This window comes from Cyprinus carpio, chromosome B4, assembly GCF_018340385.1.
Source record: "Cyprinus carpio isolate SPL01 chromosome B4, ASM1834038v1, whole genome shotgun sequence".
NCBI lineage: Eukaryota > Metazoa > Chordata > Actinopteri > Cypriniformes > Cyprinidae > Cyprinus > Cyprinus carpio.
In genome coordinates, this window is record NC_056600.1 from 30,689,923 (window position 1) to 30,711,129 (window position 21,207).

The window sequence follows — 21,207 nt, forward strand, 5'->3', positions numbered from 1 at the left end:
GTTACTTTAAAACCTAATGTTTTCATGGAAGTGGAATCTATTAAATATAACCTACAGATAAGTGAATATTACAGTAATCTTAATGGGTCATTCTACAGAAACGTCCACTTTTGGTATGACAAGATGTCTTAAAATGGATTTCTTTTTCTAACATTTAAACTTAGACCACATTATTAGATTGACAGATAATGATTTTTTTGTGTGTGTACTTAAAGACCGCATACACCATTTTTTTTGTCACTGGTGTTACCTTACTTCTTTAGCAATATTAAAGGTGTTTATGAAATATTATATTTTTTTTCAGTACATGCAGTCTGAGGTACAGAAAATTAGTGATAACTAACTAATAAGGAGATTATATTTTGTTTATTTTAATCAGGTTTGTTAAAAGTGTGACTGAATGATGTTAGTTCATTTGCTATGACAATATTTGAAAAACTGTTATAAACAAGCAATGATACAATCCTTTAAAGCTTAATTCTTAAGTGTAGCAGAATTCAATGAATTTAAAATGATCATCATGTCACATGTGACAGATTTTATTTAATGTGAAAGAAAAAAACACAGTAACATTAAATGCATAACATACAAATGCCTCATTTCATAAGAACTGAAATCAGTTAGAAAAATATCATAGACAACATTTTAAATCAACATTTTAACTTCATTAGAAAACAACTAAAATGTGCTAGTAAGTACAATACCATGACATAAAATAGCCACAACTGGACAATTACAGTTTAGACAATGACTAAGAGGGGAAAACTTTGAACTGTCCCCATTTTCCATTTCATGGTGCCTTTTTGCTTTTTTTTTTCACTGGCCCAACTGCCCCATAATGAACTCCCAGAACCGCTGATCAATCTGAACTGAATGCTTATTTAGTGCCATGGGCTCTGGAATCAGGCGTATAATCTGGTCATCACTGTACCAGTTAACATCATCTCTGGGGCTTGGCCAGAAAAACTTATTCACTCCATTGCGGTGCATGCATTTGACTTGCACATTGTTTTCCTCCACCTGCAGGATGATGCCAGGGTAGGGATTGTCATCATATCCCACAACACACCACTGCCCAATGTGATGCTGTTCTACGACATTGGGTCTGAAATCTTTGCCTGTTTGATTGGTTGCATCCATAGCTCCAAGAGTAACCTCCTCTAGGCTGTGGCATGGACACTCAGGTTACGTCTACATTAATCCGGATACATTTGAAAACGGCGTTTTCGTTTTAAAATGCTCTCCGTCCACACTAGCGTTTTCCAAAAGTGTCTCATCCACACAGAAACATCAGAAAAAGTTAAATTCGCTTTCTGCGCATGCGTAAAGCCTCAAAAAAAGCTCACTGCAGATTATACACACGGAACAGACATGAAACGTTTTCATGCAGTTTTTCTGACAGGAAATTTTATATATTTATATATTTTATTTACGAAAAGAACTCACCATTCACTGACGCGTCCAGGTCGCACACGATTCTATAACGCAACTCGTGGTCATGAGTAAATTAACCTTTTCAGGACTGTGATATGAAGAGTGTACAAAGTAACACATCTATAGCAATAGTGTGAAAGTGCATAGCACATAACGTGCACAATACCAGTATAAACACGGATATCTATTGGTGCAATATGCGTCACATGACTAAACTTGCATCATCGTTTTCAAAAGCCTCCGTTTTCACAGTCCACACTACAACGCAAAAACGCCGTTTTCAAATTCATCCACTTTGGAGAGCGATTTTTAAAAAGCTCCGTTTTCCTTGATAAAAATGCCGTCTCAGTGTGGACGGAAGGCCAAAACGGAGAGAAAAAGATGCGTTTTAAAACGAAAACGTATTAGTGTGGACATGGCCTCAAACACCCCCTCAGCAGCCCCACAGAAACAGCTTATGTCCCTGTATTTGAGAATGCCAGGGGAAACGCTAAGGACCTCATGCATTTTCATGGTGCCTTTAATGGTGAATAGGGGCACTTGCTTTAAACCTTCATCCTTCTTCTCAACTTCTTCCTCACTCACATAGTAGAGTTTCACCTTGCTTGTGTCCCTCAGCAGCTGGAAAAAGCTCTGTGCATCAGGAATATCTTTACCTTGACGAACTAATGCGTCACATGTTCTCTTCAGTGCAGTTGTTCAGCTGTTCCCTTCCCGTGACTTGCCTCAGAGAAGTTTCATGGCACGTCTCTCTGTCTCTCTCATTTGGTGGAACCACCCAAAATGGTCTCTGACGGCAGAAGAAGGCATAAGACATTTGTTGGTGCTCCGATACATATTTCCTGTGGAGGTTGAGCAAGGAATCAGACAGTAGCCTCCTCTCTCTCTTAATCTTCTTGAGAGTTAGTGTGTTCTTCCTCCCTGTACTCAGTCTGCTGACGTCATCCCAGAGAAAAAAATTGTCTGACAGATTTTAGTCTCCTTCCGTATGCCAGTTTCTTGCTTTGAACTTGCTTTGTTTTTCTGATGATTTGAGAATCACAACCGATGAGCTATATGTCTTGAATTTCACCTTCTCTGATACCAGCTGTGCAAGACTTTGTTTTGACTTTGTGGCTCTAAAACTTTTGGATTTGTGTTTCAGTGCTCCCAAAACAGCAAAGTGATATTTCAGGGTTTTTCTGACATGGGTGTTGACTCGCTGACCTTGAAGAACTTTTTGTGTTTTAACTTCTGGGCTGTCAAGATTTGCACGCTGCAGTCGTATGTTACGTTTCTTCACCTTTTCATATCTTCGTTTCCAACCGATGATCTCGTCTTTCAGTTTCTCTGTTTCCCTTTGTTTCCTTTGTGCATCTCTCCTACGTTGTCTCCTCCCTTGTTGTAGTTGTCTGTAAAGCAAAATATTTTCTTGAAAAAAAAAGTTCTCACTCATTTAACCCTAGCTTGTTTCTCTCTCTTGCTCTCTCACTGTATGTGTAAGTATGTGTCTCTCTTTTTCTGTGTGAATGTGTAGAAAAGGTGATAGGGAAAGAGTTAGTGAAAAGGGTATGTGAGATGATAATGGTGTGAATAGCCAGGGAAGCAAATCCAGATGTGACTGATGATGTGTGTGTGTGTGTGAGAGAGAGAGAGAGAGAGAGAGTGTGTGTGTGTGTGTGTGTGTGAGAGAGAGAGCTTGTGTGTGAGAGAGATAGAGAGAGTGTGTGTGAGTGAGAGAGAGATTGTGTGTGTGAGTGAGAGTGTGTGTGTATGAGAGAGTGTGTGTGTGATTGAGAGAGAGATTGTGTGTGAGAGTGAGAGTGTGTGTGTATGACAGAGTGTGTGTGTGAGTGAGAGAGAGTGTGTGTATGTGGAGGTACTGTATGCTATGCACTTTTAGAACTGTTTCACCATTTATTTCTGTATTTGTAACAGTTCAGTTTGTACCTTGAAGCGCTGGGTGATCTATCTGGCGATGATGGGGTGTCAATGCTCCTGCTCTGACTCTTTGCTGACGGACCCTCCATGCCTTTCGCTCATATCTCTTCTCCCTTTTACTCAAATCACTTATTCTCTTTCTTTTTTGTGTGTCAATGTCACGGACATAGCTCTGTTTCCTTTTCTGCAAATACTTTGCTCTGCGTTCAGGATCAGCATCCCTACGCTTTCTGTATAGTCGCTGTTTCTCAGCTGCACTCAGTTTAGCCATACCCTCAATTTAGAAATACCTGACCAAAGGAGGATTAACTATGACAAAGAAAAGTCAGAATCACACAATGTGATTTAGTGCTATTTTATGCAAAAGAACTAAATGAATAGCTTTGAACAAAGTTTATTTATAAAAGGGAGTCACTGGTGTTACTGATCTTCACTGCTGTTACCCATAAGGAAGGTGACACCAGTGACAGTTTTCATGAAAGCTTGCGATTTTAAAATCGATTTTGTGTAGATTGTCAGTGAATTACGGCTCTGTGTAGTAAATGCCAACCAGTGTTGCCAAGTCTGCGGTTGTTTTTCATGTCCGCGGGTTGAAGCGACCCCAATACCAATAACGTGATATTTAGCCCCTAAAATGTGATTATTACCAGGGCAACCCTGACAAAAAACGTATATTTTAACCCCGGGATGCAATTAGTCTCTCAGACTACGGAAGCGCTTACCAGATGGCAGCAAAGTGAAAAGATGGTTACTGGGGTGAATAGAGTCCTTGATGATTTTAACAGCTCTGCTTTTGCAGCGTTTGAGGTAGATGTCCTGCAGAGAGGGGAGAGCAGACCCTGAGATGTGCTCTGCTAAGCGCACAACTCTCTGCAGGGCTTTGCAGTCATGACTGGAGCTGTTCCCATACCACACTGATATACACTGAGTCAATACACCTCATATGGCCCTGAATAGAAAGTTTTCAGGATTGCTGGTGAGACCCTGAATTTCCTCAGCTGTCGCAGATGGTACAGTCTTTGCCTGGCTTTATTAACCTGAGTTTGAATGTGGGTAGTCCAAGTCAGGTCCTCTGAGATGTTTACACCGAGGTACTTGAAGCTGCTCACCCTCTCCACAGGGGTCCCGCTGATCATAAGAGTATAGGGCTGCTGCTGTCTCTTCCTGAAGTCAACAATCAGCTCTTTAGTTTTGCTCACATTCAGAGAGAGACAATTGTCCTGGCACCATGATGTTAATTTCTCTACCTCATCCAAGTATGCGATCTCGTTGTTGTGAATGAGGCCCTGAACCACACTATCATCAGCAAATTTGATAATAGATGTGGAGCTGTGGGAAGACACGCAGTCATGTGTGTAGAGAGAGTAGAGCAGGGGACTCAGGACACAGCCCTGTGGGGCTCCTACATTCAGGGTGATGGAGTTAGAGGTGTACTGGCCTACTTTCACCACTTGAGGTCTGCCGGTGAGGAAATCAAGAATCCAGTTGCAGAGTGAAGAATTCAGGCCGAGGTCCATGAGTTTAGAAGCTAGCTTTATGGAGACTATAGTATTGAAAGCTGAGCTATAGTCGATGAATAGCAGCCTTACATAGTTCCTGTTATTGCTGTCAATGTGTGTGAGAGAAGAGTACAGGACGTGAGAGATGGCATCATCAGTGGATCTGTTGGGGCGATAAGCAAACTGAAGAGGGTCCAAAGTATCCGGGATGGAGGAGCAGATGTTGTTCTTTATAAGTTTCTCAAAGACCTTCATGACTATTGATGTGAGGGCAACTGGACGAAAGTCATTCAGACAAGAGGGGTTATTGTTCTTAGGCACACAGATGATGACAGATTTTTTTAAAGGAGGTGGGAACCACCGATGTAGCAAGGGACTCATTAAAAATGGATGTAAACAAACCAGCGAGCTGATCAGCGCAGGACCGCAGAATATGGCCAGAAATCCCATCAGGTCTGGCTGCTTTCCTGACGTTCACTCGCTTTAGGGCCCTCCGAACCTCGTCCTCTGACACGGTGATAACATGCTGCTCTGGCTGCTGCTTTCTGACGCGCTGATCGGCAGACTCACGCTGCTTAGATTGCTTTCAAAGCGGCCGTAGAAAGTGTTTAGCTCGTCAGCCAGTGACGGATCTGATCTCACCTCTGCAGAGGATTTGTTTCCAAAGGCACAGATGGTTCTTAGTCCTTGCCACATGCGTTGGGAGTCATTTAGCTGGAAATGTGACTCTATGCGTTCCCTGTATCTGTGTTTGGCGGCTCTTACTGCGCGTCGGAGAGCATAGCACGATGCTTTGTACTCGCTCGTGTTTCCCGACAAAAGACCGGCGTTGTAAGCAGCAGTGCGTTTGTTTACAGCTGCACGGATTGTTCTGTCCACCCAAGGTTTCTGATTAGAAAAGGACTAATAACTACCAATTACATCATTATTAGTTATGGACACATTATTGTATTTTAAATGGAAGAAAACACTGTTTTTGACCTCAAAATAAAGCATTTTCTCTCTGTACAAATGTTGCCATATTGATGACTCAAGAAGGTGTGATTGTTCAAATAACATATTGTTTCATTTTAAAATACAAAAAAATTGTACCCCTAAAGTGTTTTTCAAGTGTAATATTTCTGTAAAGGCTAGGGACAGAAAAATTGACATTTCCGTAGAATGACCCTTATATAAACGAGAACCTTGTATATAACTTGTGTCCTTTAATTTTGAATGCTAGGGTTTATTTTATATCAGGCAATTGATGGCCATTAACTATCTCTCTGACTGACTCCCTCACCAGTGTGCTGACTACTGAACTAGGGAGCTGATAGAAATTTAATTTGCATTCATTTTTTTTCTGTTAATTATCCTCACCTTAAACACACAGATAAACTCAACTGAGATCCACATGACACTATTTTGAAGATGGAGTTTATTAAAGAGGAAACTGAAGACATGAAGATTGAAGAAGCATTCAGAGTCAAACATGAAGATACTGAGGAACAAACAATGATGGAGCTTATTAAAGAGGAGAGTAAAGACATGAAGAGTGAAGAAACATTCAGAGTCAAACATGAAGATACTGAGAAACAAACAAAAATGGAGTTTATTAAAGAGGAAAGTGAAGACATGAAGATTGAAGAAACATTCAGAGACAAACATGAAGATACTGAGGAACAAACAAAGATGGAGTTTATTAAAGAGGAGACTGAAGACATGAAGATTAAAGAAACATTCAGAGTCAAACATGAAGATACTGAGGAACAAACAATGATGGAGCTTATTAAAGAGGAGAGTAAAGACATGAAGAGTGAAGAAACATTCAGAGTCAAACATGAAGATACTGAGGAACAAACAAAGATGGAGTTTATTAAAGAGGAAAGTGAAGACATGAAGATTGAAGAAACATTCAGAGTCAAACATGAAGATACTGAGGAACAAACAAAGATGGAGTTTATTAAAGAGGAGAGTAAAGACATGAAGAGTGAAGAAACATTCAGAGTCAAACATGAAGATACTGAGGAACAATCAGGTTGGTATTTATTCTCAAAGCTGAACTCACTCATTTGATCCTTATAAATGCCCAGCTCTACAGAAAACTGAAAAGTAGTATCGTTTCTTTTCCTGTGTGTGTATACAGTGCCGATTAATTAAATATCAAAAATCGGCCCAATCAATTGGTTGACATTATTGTTTATGAACTGATTTTGAGTACTGCACACTTGGCGTTCCACAAAGATCTGGCGAAAGTGAATATATTTGATGAAAGCTGTAAGGAAAGCGTTTGCTGATAAGCCCTTTTATGGAGATGGTCCGGGCCCTGTTTTATGCAAATTACTAACCTCGTGCACACCGACTAATTCAGAACACTACAAATTTACTAACATTAGGATGAGGTTAAGGACAAATATATGCGAGTATGCACGTGTTGTTCAAAAGCAGTGATGCGAATACTGAGTGTTAAGGCCCCGTGTACTTCAAACGAAGTAAGTTTTCGTTCTTCGTTTGGGGGCAAAACCAAGTTCGAAAAGGCTGAGTGACGGTATACTGTTTCAGAACTTTCCAACACCCCCGCGCTGCTGGAGGCGGGGTGTAGATTAATGTAAACATGACTCGCAACACTCACGCGTATACCCTAAACACAACAAAGATGACGTGTAGGCAATCTAGGTGTGAGACGGGCACCAATGGTTTTGTCTAATATTATAGACAAATGAATAATGATTAGCAGCAGTTCAGAGTCAAGTATCATGTTTGCAATACAAAAGAACCATTCCATTTCCATATCTTTCTTGTCTTTAAGTGTGAATAGCTTATAGTCTAAAAACTTTAGCATGATGTGGTAAAAAATATTGGAGTCAGATTAATTTAATTTATTAAACTGGATAAATTATACCTTTTTATATTTTATGTGGTGTCATGCTTTACTTTTGATAAAAACAAAGGTTTATTATTGTATATTCGTTTGGCATTTCATTTATTGTATACTCTTTAAATTTGCTTATTGAAAGAACAGCAGCAGCATGGTTTAACATTTATTTGAAACGGATGTATTTGGTACTTGCTGCCTAATATCTTTACTCTTTCCTTTCATGGGTTTAAAAAACTTGCAAGCGTTTGGAGTTTCAGTGTTGGCAAGGCAAGGTAAGTTTTTTTTATATAGCACATTTTGTACACTGGTAATTCCAAGTACTTTAAAGTAAAAGAATCATAAAAAATAGTCACAAAAATAAAACAAGGAATTTAAAAATTTGATTTAAAATTAATTTAAGACAGTAAAAAATATAAAATAATTTTGGATTTCTTAAAATACAGTGCAATCTGTTCGGACGTAGCACAGGGCTAATTCACTAAATGCACAGCTAAACATGAGTTTTGAGTCTGGATTTAAATGTGGCTCATGTTTTAGCACAGTGGTTCTCAACCACATTCCTGGAGGACCCCCAGCACTGCACATTTTGCATGTCTCTTTTGTCTGACACATCCATTTTAAGTCTGTGAATCTCTACTAATGAGCAGGTGACCTGAATCAGGTGTGTTAGATTAAGGAGACATGCAAAATGTGCAGTGATGGGGGTCCTCCAGGAATGTGGTTGAGAACCACTGTTTTAGCACATCTGATCTCTTCTGGAAGCTGGTTCCAACTGGGCAAAGCATAATAAATAAAAGCGGACTTCCCTTGTTTTCCGTGAACCCTTGGTATTTCTAACTGACTCGATCCTAATGATCTGAGTGGTCTGTTAGGTTTATATTCAGTGAGCATATCTGCAATGTATTTAGGTCTTATGCCATTGAGTGATTTATAAACGAGCAAAAGTACTTTAAAATCAATCCTGAATATAACTGGAAGCCAGTGTAAGGACCTGAGGACTGGTGTGATATGCTCAGATTTTCTGGTTTTAGTCAGAATCCTGGCAGCAGTGTTCAGGATGAGCTGCAGCTGTCTAATGGTCTTCTTCGGAAGGCCAGTGAGGAGACCATTACAATAGTCCACCCTGCTGGTGATAAAGGCATGAACAAGTTTCTCCAAGTCTTGACTGGAAACATCTAATTCTTGCAATGTTTTTGAAATGATAGTATGCTGATTTAGTTACTGCTTTGATATGACTACTGAAACTAAGGTCTGTGTCCAGAATCACACCAAAATTCCTGACTTGATTTTTAGTTGTTTGACCCCTAGAGTCAAGGTATGCATTCACCTTGAAAACTTCATCTTTTTTTTCAAATGCAATGACAAATTGCATTTTACTGAAGAAAGTTTTGGCACATCCAGCTGTTAATTTCATCAATGCATTGGCAGAGGGAGTCAATGGGGCTGTAGTCATTTGGCGATAAGGCTAGGTAAATCTGAGTATCATCAGCATAGCTGTGATAGGCAATTTGGTTCTTTCTCATTATTTGACTTAGTGGGAGCATATACAGGCTAAACAAGAGCGGTGCAAGAATTGAGCCTTGTGGGACTCCGCATGTCATGAACGTCCACTTAGACTTATGCTCTCCTATACTCACATAATAACATCTCCCTTCCATTGGCAACCCCGTTATAATGATGGCATTGTATTTTGATTAGTAAAAAAAAATATATAGGCTATATAAAATTTAAATACAAAAATAAAATTTTAATTACTCCTCCTTAATTCCTGATTTTAGTCATACATGATATATTGGCTAGCCTATTAAATAAATAGCTTGACTACAAGTTTAAAAACAACACTTTGTTATAATCAAGAAAATTAAACTTACCATCCTGATATTGATGATGCCAAAAAGAATGGAAACCTTGAAAGATAGGCATATTTTATTCAAGACATTAGGGTAGGTGAAATCAACATGCATTTATCATACTTTACAATCACGGCCATAATGTCCAGCTTCACCATGATGATTTTAAAATTGGGCTCTTATTTTGCCTCACAAATTATTATTTTTTCTTCATGGGCCCGCGATAACCTCTCCATGCTGGGGTGTGTTGAAAGACAATGATCATCTATGGATGATAGCCAGAGATATTGTCAAAAGCATCAAATATTGGCAATGTAAAGAGCATTTGGCATTTCCAATGAATGTAGGGCTGTTACATTCTTCAAATTATTAGGCCTATTATTATTATTATTACATTAATTATTAAATTAATATTAGTTAATTTCATGGCGTGTCACAGCATAACTAATGGGCTGTGAGGATAATAAATGATTAGGCTTTTAGCTTACTCCTTATTGAAAATGTTTTAAAAAAGGTATTTCAAAACTGGTTTATTATACAATGAAATATAAGCCTATAATTGAAATTAACACTGCAGCTACAATGAAAATTAACGACTTTCAAAAACAACCTGTTTAATATGAAATAAATTTTTTCCATTATGTTCGGGACACAAGAAAAATATAAAGGGACTTAATTAAAACAGTTGTCAGCATATGAAGTAGATTCGTCTCTCATCATCTCTGAGAGAATATGCGCCGTTAATGCAGCGTAAGATGCCGAAAGGTCTGTCAGTTTTTTAGGCGATTATCAACAATATTATTTCTTGGCATATCGCCCAGCCCTTACTCAAACCCCAGTGAGGTTTGCCTGTGGATAGCTCAGAATCTGAACCCTTCAGAGGGAAGCCTGCCACCAAATGAGTTCAGGGCCTCCACAATAATCTTACTCAAACAGAGGGTCATAATTGAAATATGTGTAAAAGACAGTTTCTGTGTCATTTAGTGAATGTGAGGATGTGTTGTTTAAAGAACGAAAGGTCTTAGTCTTTACATCATGATTACTATCATGGATTTACATGTGATGGTCATGCTGTGCATCTCTTTGACCATTAATCTTGGTTACTTGCCCCAAATTGACAAACTCCTTCCTGAGTTGGAACTATTAATAAGTGTTCTTTTGTTTTAATGCTGTGATTTGCTCAAAACTGCTAGTTGGTGGACTTGCTTCAGACTCATGGCACCAGGATATCATGGACCGATTTATGACGTTGTCTTGTTATCCTGGGCCTCTTTGTGGAATTTGGCTCTTTGGGTTGTTTCAACACCAATCGGATTGAATCTTAAATTGTCTGATTCACTCTGATACGTTACAAATCCAAAGGTCACTGGTTTAAGTCTTAGGTCCGGTAGGATTGTCGGTAACATGACTGAGTGATACAATAGCACCGAAATCCCAAACTTCTCCATGGGCGCCGTTGCAGAAATTGCTGCCCACCTTATAGGTTGTAAAGAATAAAAGATTTTGTAGAAAATGTGACTCTGGTACATGAGTTTTTGAAGTCAATTTGATATACTTTTTTTTAATTATTATTCATCACCTTTAAGTTCTCAGAATCACTCAAATGGAAATTAAGCTTTTTCTAATAGTTTACTGATGCCCTTGTTGAATTGCTTTCATAAAATGTGTTCTAGGTAGCAAATTTGTTGCTGGTCAATGAATCATTTTAATTGCAGCTGTAGCTGAAAAGTGTCCTAATGAAATCATAGAGTTAACAATATTGACAAGGTTCTGAGATTACAGGTTACACCTCTTTCCAGTATGTTTTTTTTTTCTTTTCAGTTTGTGTAAAAAAATATTTAACACAATTAACAACACCATTTGTCCCAGCATCCTTTGGCTGGTGTTACAGTGGACTGTATGAACACACTATGAAGCCCGAGACACACTGCATGATTTTCGGCTGTCCCAGACGAAAGATTGGCATCATGAAACAATCGTGGTGATTTCTGTGATCGTGGCTCCTAATCGGTGCTCTTATGTCATACAGTAGAAGAGGTTCAAAGATGGCCGTTGTCACGGTCTTGCGACAAAGATAGCCTAAGATACAGCATGAACATTGCACAGTGTGTTTGCTGTAACGATCCACGTTTACTGACCAATCAATAAAAATGCGACATGGCGCTAAAACATAAAACTGCTTACCTAAAGCTCTTACCTCTTTCACTGCTTCCACTTTTTTTCAGCACACATAAAAACTACAACTGCTAAAGTGTGATATATCAAGCTTTTTTTGTTTACCACTAGTGCATGCTGATGACATTTTATTCTTTTATAGAAACGTGCGTCATAGCTTACGAGTCAATAGGTGTCATCGTCGTACAGTCTACACACACGTTGTAGCCAAGTTTATTAGATCCATGTTGCACCAGCGATGATCTTATAGGATTGCTAAAATCGTGCAGTGTGTCTCTGGCTTTAAATCCTCTTTTGCGTCTTAACATGCTTAATTAACTAACATAAATACGTAATCGTTATTTTACATTAAATTGGAGATTCAATGTGAAATTATTTTCACAGTTGTTATCTAATTGATTGACTGCACTAGTCTAAATGTTTTGATGTCTGTTGCTTTATGCCTTTAAACTGGTGTTAACTTGGTATTTTTCTTATTTCACCTCAGACCTGATGGCGCTGAAAGAGGAGAGTCAAGAACCGAATGAAACAAAAGACAAAGATCAAAATGAGAAACATCATGATTTCAAAACTGAAGAAGAATCAATTAGTTGCTCACAGACTGAAAAGACTACCTCACCAAAAAAAGCTCAAAAAACACAAACCACTGACTTTAATTCTCAAATGAGAGTTCACACTGGAGAGAGACCTTTCACCTGTAAACTGTGTGGGAAGACTTTCACGCATAATGGAGGTCTTAACAATCACATGGTAAGTCACACTGAAAAGAAGCCATTAATATGCTCTCAGTGTGGAAAGTGTTTTTCACGGAAACAAAACCTTGTTGTCCACATGATCATTCACACTGGAGAAAAGCCTTTCACCTGCAAATTGTGTGGGAAGACTTTCACGTATAAAGGAAACCTTAAGACTCACATGAGAAGTCACACTGGAGAGAATCCATTCACATGTGATCAGTGTGGAAAGAGTTTCAGACATAGTGTAAACCTTAATAATCACAAGAAGATTCACTCAAGAGAGAAGAGTTTTAAATGTCATCAGTGTGAAAGGAGTTTCAAAGACACAAATCACCTTAAGAATCATGTTAAAATTCACATCGGAGAAAAGCCTTTCATGTGCCATCACTGTGGAAAGAGTTGCTCAAGAGAAGATGGCCTGAAGGTTCACATGAGAATTCATACTGGAGAGAGACCGTACACCTGTGAACAGTGTGGAATGAGTTTCAGGGTTAAAGAATACCTTCAGGTTCACAAGAGGATTCACACTGGAGAGAAACCTTACAAGTGTCCTCAGTGTGAGAAGAGATTCGCATTTCAAAGCAGCATGAAACGTCACTTGCGAACTCATTCTAGGAAGAAATTGCCGTTTTCTTCAGTGTGACAAGAGGTTTAATCATCTGCACATTCATTTTGGTAGAAATTCAATTATAATCACACTTACAGACACACGTGAAAAGTCATGCAAAGGTGAGACCCTGTTTGTGTTCTTTCAGGGCGCTCAAGTTTTATCAGAAGTACAAGGACAAGTTATCCCTTACTTCAGTGTGAGAAATAAAAGATATGGTATGTGAGTGTCTCATGGTGAAGAGCCCTGCCTTTGCCGAAGAGTATGAAAAGAAAAATGCTGTGTGAAATCAAGGCTATGTTCACGCTACATCTGATTGTCACCTTCATCTCTTTATGCTTCACCATAAGGCTCATGGTCTTTTGTGTAATTGTACTCATGTGGCCATTCCTGACCGTCTGCTTTGCTGTAGTTTCAAACATTGAATGTCTGTTGTATATCACTCAGTTTCATGTGTTGATTCCTCTGAATCAAAATATCAGTCAATCTTTTACCTTGCTGGGAAAAGCAACAATGTAACTGGAAGATTATAAATAAATTGACCATTGATATATATAGGTGTATTTCAGCTTATTTAGTCAATTTCAATTTAATTTTGTAATATCTGGACAAGTTTCCTGTCTGGAAATACCAGGCAACTTTAAATTTATGATCAGGAAAAGCATGGAAATATTATTCTAGTTTTGTGCAGATGTGCAGAAACTGTTCATCTGAACAATACTCTGAGCCGATCCTCCCTATACGCAAAATACGCAAGCTGTGAGCCCCCTTGCTCTCAAAGTTTGGTTTTTTAATTTCTTACTGGCACAGCAGTGATTTCTCTGAAACATCACTCATTGATGTGGGGTATAAGTGGTTATGTAAGCAGTAAACGGGAGTCATCACCTTCTTGTCTTCAGCTTTGCAACAAAACAGATTCGCATAATTCCAAAATACTCAGGCAGGCACATTTGACGAGGTTGCAGCTGATGTGGTTGGCTCTGTGGTTTCTGTGATAAGTTCAGAAATTAGTTGTTCTCTGAAAATTTTTGGGACAGAGGGGTGTTGTTTTGCAGTGAAGTGAGCACCACCCATGTATTAATTATACTCCAGCACTGCTGCTGGAATAGGGACCTGGTCTACTTTACCAACAGGACCTTTCCAAGCCTGAGCCAATGAATGTCCCCTCTTTTGGTCTTTTTGCTGAGGTCGTTAGCTTTGGTTCTTGGAAAGCCCTGTCTGTTAAGGAGTATGGTGCCACATGCCAGGGTGTGCTTGAGCAGTGAATCAGTGAAGAGGGTTGGGCTGGTATAAAAGTTATCCATAAACACCTGATAGCCCTATCCAAGAAAAGTGAAATCCAAACGCTGCATTACGGATTCATAATTGACACCTTTACCTGCTTCTTTGGAGGACTTTCCTTCCATATGTATATTTACAAACTGAATCCGCAAGGACAAACAAATTATAACTCTATTTGGTGTGTTTGTCCTTCATATAGCCCATTAAGTCCAATTCTAGCCTTTGAAGCAACCATACACTCGTCCACTGCCAGCTGTCTTTGTGGCTGAAAATAAGCCTTGCAAGTCATAGAGAGGTTTTATTTTTAACAGTCTTTCATAGTTCTCTTTTTTCTTGCATTCTTTTCTTTATCTTTTAGGTTGGAAAGATGAAGACTCCAATAAATAGCTTGAAAACGTGATCTGGGGTGCATTTCCCACTAATGTTGTCTCTTAGCATGCTACAAAGTCTCTAAAAGTATATCTTTAACTACAGATGCACCTTTTCTAGGTGTGTTCCCTGAACTATACCTTAGGAGGTATAGTTCAATAATTCAGATAACGTGAATGGAGCATAAGCTATGCCTTCTTACGTGTGATGTTACCAGGTGCTGTCCATCGTGGTGGTGCTGAATTGGTTGATACTGATGGATCAAAAATGGATTTTTTACTCCATTCATGTTCTGCTTCAGTGCGATATGTGAGAAGGCGGTGTTCTTTATAAAATAAATGTTGATTTTAAATAAAGACACGGAACTCTTTCCTGTTAGAATGCAACAATCTTGAGCAAAACTTTTACTTTCGTTTAGCAACATCATGTCAGGGAAGAAAACCTAGAAAAAAAATCAACATGGTCTCATAAAAATGGTGCTGCAAAAAAGTACCCAGAGGCACATATTTTTATGTACATTACTACACATTTTCCGCCGTTTCAAAGAGAAATGTCCACTTAGTGGTGCTAAAACACGGGTTCAATACGTGAACCCTGGCATGTTTTTATTACGTTGATATAGGTACTTATTGCTGTGGTTTTATTACGTTGCTTCAGGTAAGTGTTGCAGCAGTTCAGAATTCAAATATACGGGGAATGCTGCTAAAAGTTAATGCTCTATCATGCTGAAAATATGCCCTACACCAAAACCAACCCTAAACCTACCTAAAAGTGTTAACGAATGCAAAATTGATTTGATTCTGAACCATTTGAACTTCCTTATATGCAGATTTGAACTGTTTTGTCAAACCGTAGTAATCACAGGATTCGAACTGGAGCTCCTCACCTCTCAAGTACATCTCCATGAGCTACCGAACAAACCTATCATCTGTGAAAACCCATAGATATGAAGCTAGATATGTGTGATGCTTACATTCAAAAGCATTGATTTTCAAATCTCCCAGCATATTAATATTGTTTTGAAGTCATAAGATTATATTCTTCAAGCAATTGTGAGAAAATTATGCTTTATTAATCAAAACTGTAAATTTGTGTGAAAAGGAATAAAAAATGTCTTGAGTTTTACTGCCTCTAGTGTTCATTTCTTTTGGAAACTGCAGTGATATGTACTTATTGGTACATGTTTCGTGTCTTGCTAAAAAGTGCCCCCAGGTACGTTTATGCCATGAGACCAGGTAGAAAGAATTATATATACACTGAGCACTTCCCAGTGGTCCTCACATAAAATACAAGGGAAAAAACCTACATGACACACTGCTTAATAATTAAACAGCTTTTAACAAAATGAAATAAAACACGAGTCCAACAAAATAGAATTCTAGTAAGAGTGCTTTTCAACAAGAAGCACTTCAGACATAAGTGATATTTGATGCAGCCCTCCAGGTTTTTCCAATGTAACTTTATATTTTAAAGCCCTTTTTAACATCTCTCTTGTACAATATATATATTTTCCTTAATTGACATGTGGTCACCCTCCAAAATTAGGATGTATTTAGAAAAATATGTAAATGTGATTAATTTTGCTTTCATTTTGCAAAATAAATGTCCTGCTAAAAGGGAACAATCATAGTGAGGGACAGGCCAAAAACCTGCAATTTTAATTATTTAGAATAATAATTGACTTTTTTAATGTAATATTGATGAAATAATGCATAGTATTATTATGTTTTTAAATTGCTAATTTATTTGTTGTCATATTAATTCTATGTTTGATTATTTCTAAAGGAAGCAAAAGGCACCGATTTCGTGGAATGACCCACTTAAACAATAATATCACAGGACATGTATGTGCTCCTCTCAAAGACACGGGCATTCAAACAGCTGAAAAGAGGGGAGACACTTAATCGATTACTAGTGTACAACTGCTGTATTTGAATTTTCTGAAAAACAACATATCCAAATATAAATGTCTGCAGCTCTTGAACTCTGTGGTCTACGTATATTTACAAATCTGGTCTTGTTTGAAACTAGACACTAGATACTTTGTTATAACTCAAAAGTAGTGCAGCAACAGAGTAAAACTTAGTGAAATAAATCAACTTTTTGATGATATTCTAATTATATGACCAGCACCTGTATGTCAATTCAGAACTGCTTTGCCCACCAAACCACACAAGTAACATACAGAATAACATTTGTAGTGTTGACTCCTTTAGTAACCAGGTGTCCATTTGGAGTCTCCGGATGGCATTTTGAATGGACGCCTAGACTTTTCTTGAAATAAATGCTGAAATAAAAGCTTTTTGTACATCTTTAATGGTATTTTCAAAGCTGTAGTTTCTGTAAGCTTTTATTTCAAGAAAAGTTTAGGAATCCTTTGAAAATGGCTATTTAGAGACTAAATGACATGCATACTACATATACTATGTTTATCTATACCAATTTAGAACTGCTCTGCCCACGAAACCACACAAGAAAAAAATTCAGAACAACATTTGAACATTCTAACTAAAATAGTCTTTATTTTGAACAGTTCTAATAACAAAAACAGTGAAACAAAAACAGATTTGATCAGTGATAATTTTAGAATTAATAACAAAAAAACGTGCAAAATACCTTTTTTTTTTAATTCAAATAAATCTAAAACAGTAAACTGCTAATTATGATAATTATCCAGTTACTGAAGAACTTAAGCAACTTTTACAAAGTATAGGAACACACTCAAGACAGTCACTAAGAAGGTTTGTCCTCTAACCAACACAAAAAAAGAACAAATAAAAAAAAAGAAAGTGAGAAAGAGAAACAAAGTAAAATTTGTAACAATAACAAAGAAAATTTGAATAAATTAGTATTAGGAAGTTAGAATAAATCTAACCTATGGGTTTCAAGCCTAGGAAATCTTTTTTTTTCTAATGTGTGCATTAGATGGAACACAACAGAAAGAATCAGACTCAAAACTTACTGGTCATGCATCCCTCGCTGTTAAATTCTCACACCAGCAATCTTCCTACTCAAAACTATTTTTTAGGGTCTGATGAATCCACCTAAACTTGGAAACATTTCTGAAACAGCTATTAGATTTGACCTCTTTGAACAATGTAACAACGCAGGATTAAAAAAAAAAAAAAAAGATTAATATTTACAATCCTGCTCATGCCTTTCATTGTAACAGTCCCGTTTTGGTAGAAAACACAGTGGCACCTCACAGGTTGCACACACGACTGGTGTCTTCTGATGGCAAAGCTTGCACTTTCTCCATCCAGCAGTGCTGTCGTCTGTCATATGCTTTGGATTGTAGCAATCGACTTTTGAAGCCTGAGGAGCAGCTGTGCCTGATTCCAAGCCTGCAAGTTCCAGAACAAATGTTTCCCTGAATGCTTTCTGGGTCATGGGTCTTTCCTTCTTTGCTCTGGCCAGATGCTGATGCAAAATGAAGGCATTGACACAGGTCCGATACCACTTCCGTGTCTTGTGGAGCACTTTGTAATATCCAGTGAGGGCATTGGACAGGTCCACTCCCCCCATGAACCTGTTGCAGTCCAGCACAGCACCTGGAATAGGCACTTGAGACCACTGCCCATCATAGTCCTTCACCCTCCTTTGCACGTCACCTTCATATGCTTTGTGGAATGTAGAACACATAAGTACTTCTCGGGTGTCTTTCCATTCCTCAAACAGCAGCTCATCCTCTCTGAGCCATCGCATGGACTCTAGTGGAGCATTCCGCAGCAGTCTGTTGGTGGTTGTCTTTGGGAAACCGATCCTGTTTGAACGAATGGTGCCACATGCCCAAATCTTCTTAGAGAGGAGGTCTCTGAAAAGCATGGGACTGGTGTAAAAGTTGTCATAGTACAGCTTGTAAACAGTGCCCAACATCTTTTATCTATGAGTGAGTGATATGTTGTGATTTGGATGAAAAAATGTTCTGCAGGCATCCCTCATGTTGTCATAGACAGGCTTGATCTTTCCCAAGCGGTCGAAGGCTGCTGTTCCCTTCTTCTTTTCATTTTCTTCATCATCCTGAGGATCGCTAAGATGAAGAGCGTTTGTGATGTTCAGAAACTTCCTACAGGACATGATCTTAGCAGGAAGGGGAACACTATAGATTTGAGACCTCCTCCAATAATCAGTCACAGCAGAGACCTTCACAAGACCCACATACACAACAAATGCCAGGTAAGACTTCAAGTCTTCTACAGAGATGTTATGCCATGGCTTGTCTCCTTCCTGCTGATTTTTGGATCCATAGGCATTTGTGTGCTGAACAATGGTTTGCAGCACAGATGATGAAAAGAAAAGCTGAAACAACTGCAGTGCTGTGTATGATGCAGTTGTCACCAAACTAAATAGGGATGGAGTCCATGAATAAACATCTCCTCTTGAGCTGAATTGACGCTCGACACCGTGCTATCCCTGTCTGAGACGCATCTCTCCAAGTCTTTCTGCTGCTCTTCATCGCTGCTTCTCATCACCTCCTCCAAAACCCTCTCAACACCACAAAAACTCTTCTGAATTCGACGTTCTATGATTGAGAGCGATTCAGATGTAGCTTTGAAGAAAATAGGCTTGTGATAAGAACACTCCATGCAGCATTGTGACGCTGTTCTGTGTATGCAGTGTGTGTGAAGACGAGATCGCTCAAACACACACTAACTTTGCGCATGGGTATTCTGCAAAAATGCTTACGCAAACTGTCAATCATTGTAAACATCCTTGTGGTTGTTTAACATTTCCATCCATCAAAACTTTATTAGCTAGGCATTGGCTGGCTTTAACAGCCAAAAAGATGTGTGGTGATTGGCACCTCCCTGAGCCAGTCAGTGGCTCCCTGAATGATCTGAGCTATAACAGCGCCTGTGATTGAAGGTTTGAGATGGGGGAGGGCTCATTTTGCTCAAAGAGATTATTCTATGGGAAATACATGGCGTTTCAATGCTGAAATATGAATTAGAATTTATATTTCTTTGAAAATGAACAATCACGATAACTGTAACTCGAATCGCTCATGTAAACAAAAGAGGATCTTTCTTTTTTTCCCAATTTTTTCATTGTTTTGGATTAAGAAGTGGGATGCATTTTGAAGAGTGGACCCGTATCTTGAAATGTATGCTGGTGTTTCTTGGAATAGTCCGAGCTGGTCAGAACTATAAGCAATGAACTCTGTAATCCACTCACCAACATTTCCAGTCTTCAAACCTTCCTGCCCCAGCAAAAAATCTATTGGTAATTGCGGCTTCTGTCCAAACATCAACATGTGAGGGGAATAACCCGTAGATTGATGTACAGTTATTCCCTTGTGGTCTATACAGTGTTGTCCTTGTCTTGACTATTCTGTCCATATAGTATAACTGTTGAATCAGCATACTTGATTGATTACGCCTCTGCTACGGTACGGGAAGATTTATCCCTAGTAGAGATAGCTTGGGCGTACTTAGAAAAAACATCAGTCTTTATTAATACATTCTCCTTCCCATCAGCTGAGGGTTTCAGAAGGGTAAAATCTATTGCCAAAATGCCAAGTGGCTTCGAAGCCTACAAGTGGCCCATAAAACTACACACTTTTGGTTGAATGGCTTTGGCCAGTGTGCATCTTTGACAGTTTTTACACAACTGTTCAACATCTTGACTCATACCTGGACAATAACATCGACGTCTTACCAGGGGTCTCATTTATAAAACTCTCCGTAGATTTTTATTTTTTTTTGTAGCAGAGTTGATAACTGTAAAATGCAGTGCTCATCACTGTCACTATTTACCCAGCGGTAAACAGAGGAGGGGCAGGACAAATACTGACATCCTACTTGTACAACGACTGCCTACAACAATGGAGATTTCAGTCTACAATTTAGTAGATTGTGCGTACATGCATCTCCACCCTGACTCCTCCCCGAAATAACCATATATGGAGCTTACAACCCCTAGTTTTACTATGCATAACCTCATCTGCATATCATTTCCATGCATATTCCCATCCATGTTTAACACCGTCAAAGGTACAAGACATTTAGGAAATATGAGATATGGACTATAAATGCCAACTGTGCCATACACAATTTCTATTGCTAAAAATCATTGTTATGTTTTAGCATAAATATATACAATAAAAAATCCATAAAATCAAAACTGTTTAAAATAGTTCTCAGATAAATATTTTAGAATAAAGTTGGTCTCATTCTTTTTCACTGGCCAAATAGTATTTCAATTGTTTTAAACAATTCAAATCAAATTTAATTTATGCAGTTTTGCTGATAAGGTGAACATCTTTTAGCCATTTTAGCCTATATTTATTGCAGTGTAAACAGAATCGGCCGTCACTGACAAAGTAGCCTATTTTAAAAAGAAAACATGCAAATTACTATATTGTTCAAGTTGTATCAAGGAGCTGCGGTTGTACAGTAAGCTATTATCATTGGACCTATTCAAACCGGACAATGGACCGTTCGACCACTGAATCGCATCATTGATCATTGTTCTTACT

The 21,207-nt window shown here is 38.5% G+C and overlaps 1 protein-coding gene across 1 annotated transcript; it reads left to right on the plus strand.

The window, feature by feature from the left end:
• Positions 1-6,785: 6,785 nt before the first annotated feature.
• On the plus strand, positions 6,786-16,084 carry LOC109078811 (gastrula zinc finger protein XlCGF8.2DB-like). The gene is made up of 2 exons (XM_042723000.1): positions 6,786-6,870; positions 12,223-16,084. Exons 1-2 carry the CDS (start codon positions 6,786-6,788, stop codon positions 13,113-13,115), a joined length of 978 nt encoding a protein of 325 aa, XP_042578934.1. The 3' UTR covers positions 13,116-16,084.
• Positions 16,085-21,207: the final 5,123 nt, after the last annotated feature.